This window comes from Sinocyclocheilus anshuiensis, unplaced genomic scaffold (genome assembly GCF_001515605.1).
Source record: "Sinocyclocheilus anshuiensis isolate Anshui unplaced genomic scaffold, SAMN03320099.WGS_v1.1 scaffold86, whole genome shotgun sequence".
In the NCBI taxonomy this organism is placed as follows: Eukaryota; Metazoa; Chordata; class Actinopteri; order Cypriniformes; family Cyprinidae; genus Sinocyclocheilus; species Sinocyclocheilus anshuiensis.
In genome coordinates this window covers 4,319,531-4,325,971 of record NW_015547662.1, presented here as the reverse complement: position 1 = coordinate 4,325,971, position 6,441 = coordinate 4,319,531, and the positions used below count along the sequence as shown (strand labels likewise).

Sequence of the window (6,441 nt, the reverse complement as noted above, 5' to 3'; positions counted from 1 at the left end):
AAAATAATTGAATAACACTGTTAAATCTTTAGCAAATCCCAATATGAATATATATTTTCATACTGTACATTGTGATGCCTAAATTCACTTGTGCAATTTAAAACAACATATTTTTTGTTGTTATTTTTATAATTTTTTAACATTAATTTAAACAAAGTATAGAAATGTAATGTTGACTTTTTGTTTATGTTTTTGTGCATCTTTAATGAATATTTTTCTAAAGAATAAACTCTGTAGGACATCAATTACAAATCATCATACTCTTTAGCATTATGCTTGTGGAAAGAAATCAAACAAAGCTGAAACATCTGTGTCAAAAAACTAAAGGATTCTAGTCACATTAATTAAGGTGTACAAGTTTAAACTCAAAGAAATAAATGTATGAATAGTGTGTGAGGTCTTTTATTCCAAATTGGAAAAAAGAGGATTTGCTCCGCAGGTGGCTTTCTGTAAGTGGAATTCTGTGCTGTTTTCAGTTGTTGTGAGAGCTTTTTGTTTCATTTACTGTGGTCAGAGAGAGCAATTGAGTTAAAAGCCTTTGCGCCCCACTATTACAGGAAGTAGTGCAGACTCTGTGCTTTCACCGGAGTCATACAAATCAGCACTCCTCTTAAAACTCCTGGATTAAATTTCCACTTCACCCGGGGAAAGCGGCCAAGATCATCAGCACACCTTTATTCTTGCTTCATGGAGACAGACACCTGAGAGATTAACAAGCCATAACCCACCACTCTAGAGAACACAATCCTGGATTATAGATTATACTCACTCACTCACTCACTCACAGGATTAAGGAAAATTTGCCCAACAAGCATTTTTTCCCCCAGATGTTTTCTTGTGGATATGCAGGAGCTGTTACTACAGTGATGAATGCAGACAGTACACACTTGAAGCAAATAGATGAAAGTACTTCTGAAATTTTAGCCCTCCAAACCCCCTTTTTTGTCAGATGTCTCTTTGCCATTAGACAAGAACTGTATTGATTTTATTGCTAGAACATGTTCCATTCTAAATAATAGAGGATGGCTGTCTTTGCTTCTACCTGTGTCTTCCTCTCTATAGGATGAAGTCAATCAGATCATGGAAACAAATCTCTGGCTGAGACATGTAAGTGATGACTGTGTGCAGAATGTAGGGCTTGTGAATGTGTTAACACAGGCATCTCATCTTCTTTATGTCTTGTTGTATTGCTGTTGGTAAGAATGTAACAAGAAAACGTGTGTAGCATAAACATGCAAAGGATGGGGTTGAGTAATGATGGGGAAGAACAATACAGTAGATATATACCCTGTACATGGAGCAGACGAGTAAGTGGAAACAGGACACCATAGAAAAGAAAAGTTATGGAAATAATGGAAAACTCAAAGGTAGCACAGTAGTTTTCTCCAAAAACGAATGGAAAGAAAGAGGTTAAAAAGATGGTAATATATGTGCAAAAAAAGTTTAGTCTAACTAGATCAAACATTTCACTTTATTGTTTTTAAAAATCAGCAGAACAATAAACTACTGTTATGAATAGTTATTTCACAGTCAGCAAAGATTTAGTTATTATTTAGTTGAACTTATTTATTTAGTGAACCTATTTTTCATACCCTAAGTATGAAGAAGCATGCATCATTTGATCTTTGAATTTAATTTGGCTTAAAAACTGCTAAATTTTTATTTACTATTTTATTTTGAATGTAATTTTTTTGCTTTAATAGTGACAGGGTTTCTGTAAAAATGTCTGGTTAGACATATATTACGTAGATACAGTACATATTTCAGTGCTACAATAATGAGTAAAACATGCTCCAGCATTACTGCTGAACTTACTGCTTAAATCAGCATTTTGTGTTGACAGTTAAGAGTGATTTATGTACGTTACATTGTGTAATATTGTTACTGAGAATTTGTTGCCCTAGCCGGATTGTGTCAGCTAATTTATGAATGCATCAGCAGTCATAACATTCAAATGTTCTTTTTCTGACACAGTGCCGTTGGGGACTTCTTGGTGGAGGACAAAACCAAAGCTCTTTTGAAATATGATGGAACCATCACTTGGGTCCCTCCTGCAATCTTCAAATCATCCTGCCCTATGGACATTACTTACTTCCCCTTTGACTATCAGAATTGCTCTATGAAGTTTGGTTCCTGGACCTATGACAAGGCCAAGATTGACCTGGTTCTTATTGGCTCAAAGGTGAACCTTAAAGACTTCTGGGAGAGTGGAGAGTGGGAGATCATCGATGCACCAGGTTATAAGCATGACATCAAGTACAACTGCTGTGAAGAGATCTACCCAGACATAACCTACAGTTTTTACATACGGCGACTGCCCCTCTTCTACACTATCAACCTTATTATCCCCTGCCTCCTCATCTCCTTTCTGACAGTACTTGTCTTCTACCTTCCATCAGACTGTGGTGAGAAAGTGACATTGTGCATCTCGGTACTCCTCTCTCTTACTGTGTTCCTTCTTGTCATTACGGAAACCATCCCATCCACCTCACTCGTGATCCCTCTGATAGGCGAGTACCTTCTCTTCACCATGATTTTCGTCACCCTCTCCATTGTCATCACCGTCTTTGTATTGAATGTGCACTATCGCACCCCTATGACCCACACTATGCCTTGCTGGGTCCGTACCGTCTTCCTCCGAGCTTTACCCCGCATCATGCTCATGCGCAGGCCTCTCGATCTATCAGAGTCCTCTGGGAAAGGAGGACTAGAAAGTGGGGGCTCGTCCGGGACTGGAGCAGGACGAGGAGGAGAGGGAAAGAAGAGGAAAAACAGTGCATCTCAACAGGGAGCAATGAACTCTTTGGAATTTGGAGAGGGGAAATCAGCATTAGAAGGAAAGAAAGGGGGATGCCCATGTCACCCAATGAAAGAGGCAACTGAGGGGGATTGTGGAAAAGTGAGTCGTCAGTTGAGCTCACAGGGTATTAACACAGTTGTGGCTTTCTCTGTGGTGTCACCGGAGATCAAACAGGCTATTGAGAGTGTGAAGTACATTGCTGAGAACATGAGGAGCCGCAACAAAGCCAAAGAGGTAAGCATTTCCCATTCAGTCAATCCACTCGGTACAACACATTGATTATAAGGAATTGTGCTCTCTGGATAAACACACTGCCAAAATTGTATTCTATTTCATTCTATTTATTTTTTTACATGGAACTTGAATCCACATGCAATAGAGCTTTTCTGTCAAAAAAGAGAGTAGTCACATCAGTGTCAGCTGGGAAGCAAACTGCACATCAGCAAACTGGACCTCCTTTCCAGGGGAGGACCCTGTGTCAAGGAATGGCATCTTCAAGGGTGAACACAGATCTCCTATGCCAGTATAGGTTTCTTCGAATTATGTGGAAATGTCAGGTGTCCTATGCTTTTATCCATAACAGATCAGTGTGCTTCTCTAGGAAAAGATGCATCCATGCATCAGTGGCCCTAGGCTATTCATTTATGCATTTCTTTTTGTACCGTCAAAAACGTGGTTTGCTATCATCATCAACATTCTAGTAGAACAGCCTTGGTGTTTCCTATTTGCGTACAGATCTGCTCAGCCAACCAAAAGCGGAAGTTATGCATCCCTGACCAGAGCTGTGGGCTTTGAGGTCAGTGTTGTGGGCTCAGTGTTGTTTCTGCAGTTCATAATGGTAAAGCCCTCTCTACGAAAAGTCTTTATTATTTATACTTTTTCTTGACTCTGAAAGTCTAGCAGAACTTTCTTCATGTCATGAGGAAATCCGTGGGGTTCCCTGGAGAGGTGTGAGGTGCATCACATTAACTATTCAACTATATGTCTAAGACCTTTTCGATTGTTGGATCAACTCATTGTCGGTTTTGCCAATCCGACTCATTGTACTGTGCAGCCTAAGAAATGTCTCTCTCACTGAATTGTGGAGGCTATCTCTTGGCATGTAACAGCCTGAGGGAGTGCAAGTCATTCAACTCGTGGGATGGCTGCTTCTGAGCTTTCGTATTAATTCCTGTTCTATATTTGCTAGATTAATTGGGCGTGATAATTGGTCCTGTAGTCAATGTGTTGCAACTATATATATCACTATGAATACATAACTCCTGTCCCAGAAGCAGGAGAACAATGTTCAACACATCACAGCCCCACACTAACTTAGCTATCGGTGAGAGAGCATGCATTTGTATTTCTACAAATCGGGCTCGGTCGTGTTCCGGGAGAGGGGTCCTCCTCGGTAGAAGTCCCTGGTATCACTGTGTGTTAGTGGCTTTTCAGGGATGCATTTCTGGTCTGATTTCCAATAGTCAATGTGTTGTAACTTGTTTCCCTCTGGGAAAAGTCATTGTCATTGTTCCATCCGCTTGTCTTTTCACATGTCATAACATCTTTATAATAAAAAAACACATTGCCCATTGAAAGAAGGTGTCCACTTAGTGTATGACTCAAATTCTAACATCATGTCATGCTTTGGTTGTAATGCCCTGATAAGGACAGATTATACATCACAGACATCTAGCATAAGCTTACGGAAACGACTCAGCTACTCTCAGTGGAAATGTTTACTGAGTGCTTCACTGGCAAGACTAGATCCCTCAGTGGAGACATCACACTTTGACATGGAAAGTCTCACCACTTCATCCTTCATCTTCACTCTTGGCTCAGAGCCTCACTACTGAATCACATTAGCATCGTAATGCACCCAGTGCCTAAATATGTGAAGAGAAAATGTTTCACATAGCTCCGCTTATAGTAGCACAATCTAATTGAGCTTATCCCCATGTAGTGTGAGTAAAGCATTCTGGACAGTCAGATTTTCACTCATTCTCATCCTCTCTTTGCCATTTTCTCCTCCATTTACCTTGCTTTGACGTTCAATTTTTGCTTCTTTCTCTAATTTTCTTTCCTTGTTACCGCTAACCTCTATTTTCTTTCATTTATTAACCTTCCATCTCTCCTCTTTTTCTTTGTTTATTGTGTGCCCTTTCTCTCTTAGGTGGAGGATGATTGGAAGTATGTTGCCATGGTGATTGACCGCATCTTCCTTTGGGTCTTTGTGCTGGTGTGTGTGCTGGGAACTTTGGGACTCTTCCTGCAACCTCTGATTGACTTCTTCTCGTAATTAACTATGCCAGCTTGCCTGTTCTAACCAATCATTATCTGAGTTACTGACATGCTCCATATTTAATTAGTATCACACGTGTTCCATCATTACAACAAAACTATATACTGGTGTCCTTGCACACAGCAAAAACATAATCAGGTGGTCTGTTTTGCTCTCTGCCACTAATCAATTGGAGACTGCTTTTTGCCTTTTTTTAACAATCAGTGACTCCAAGTGAACTTTCTAATCACCATCTATCCTGAAGCACTAAAATGTCCATAAGAAGACCAATCAGACTGACTGGTGTTCTGTGTCCACTACTCAAAATGACATTCCACTTACAATATCTGATTACACACACATGATATGTGGCATTTTATACCAAACAACATGGCCATCTTCTCTCAACTCAACAGTCACTCAGGAAAATCTGCAAAAGACAGTGATTGTGGGAATAGAGTAGAGGAAATCCAGTTTAAGCACAAAAATGTTGTGTAGATTAGTTCACCAAAATCTTCAAGGATAAACACTGAGCCGTGTGATTATGGGACATAATTAGTCAAGAATATGGGTGATCTATAAATATCTTTGAGTTGTGGCATGGCTGCACTCCAGAATAAAAATGACTAATCTGGTCCCATTATGCCAAATAATTTGTGTTTAGAATGAGATTAATGAATGTTTTTTTTTATTTTTTTTACTCAGTGTGTCTCATTCCTATGATACTGCATGTTGAAGATTTTTTTAATTTGAAGCAGTTGTATTGACCATGATGTCTTAATCCTTAACTGTTTTGAGTGCTGTGCAGGCTATTAAAATGATTGCTTTCCCTCCCTCTCTCACACTCATGCTCTCTCTCTCTCTCTCTTGCTCTATCAGATACATAATCCCCTCTTTAATATCACCATTTAAATCTATTTTCCACTTCCACTTGTCAGCTTCTGACACTTTTGTAAAAAATTTTTTTAACAGATGTCTTTCAAATAAAAGTTATTTTTTGTTGTACACACTATCATCTCTGTCTTACTGCCTCTGTGTCAAACTCGGCAAGCAATGAGTGCATGTATGTGGTGCGTGTCTGGGAAACGTGACGTATGTCTCTGAAACACACATGCTTGGCTTGGCTGCTAAAGCAGAGGTTAAAATTGCCTCTGGTTTTATGACTGGTTTTATTAGAATTAGGTCTTTTAAAGCAGCACCTTTTTATAATCATTTCCTAAGTGTAAAAACTCTTTCAGAATGATCTGACTTAATTCTAGCACATTCATAATCCTGTAGCACTGTTTATGGTGTGTGGAAATGACACTTTTTGCAATTTAAATGCAGCAAAGTACAGTGATTTAGCAAGTTTTATATATACTACAAAATCAAAACTCTTCAA

The 6,441-nt window shown here is 39.1% G+C and overlaps 1 protein-coding gene across 1 annotated transcript; it reads left to right on the top strand.

Annotated features, from left to right (window-relative positions):
* The first annotated feature begins 1,395 nt into the window (after positions 1 to 1,395).
* Positions 1,396 to 5,983, top strand: LOC107702287 (neuronal acetylcholine receptor subunit alpha-3-like). Its single transcript, XM_016504542.1, has 3 exons — positions 1,396 to 1,421; positions 1,975 to 3,034; positions 4,953 to 5,983. Exons 1-3 carry the CDS (start codon positions 1,396 to 1,398, stop codon positions 5,076 to 5,078), a joined length of 1,212 nt encoding a protein of 403 aa, XP_016360028.1. The 3' UTR covers positions 5,079 to 5,983.
* Positions 5,984 to 6,441: the final 458 nt, after the last annotated feature.

Excerpts from the sequence above, each read along its gene's own strand:
- LOC107702287 (XM_016504542.1), top strand. The coding sequence starts at position 1,396 with ATGGAAAGAAAGAGGTTAAAAAGATG. Across the intron at positions 1,422-1,974 it reads AGAAAGAGGTTAAAAAGATG|TGCCGTTGGGGACTTCTTGG; the intron begins GTAATATATGTG and ends TTTCTGACACAG. Across the intron at positions 3,035-4,952 it reads GCCGCAACAAAGCCAAAGAG|GTGGAGGATGATTGGAAGTA; the intron begins GTAAGCATTTCC and ends TTTCTCTCTTAG.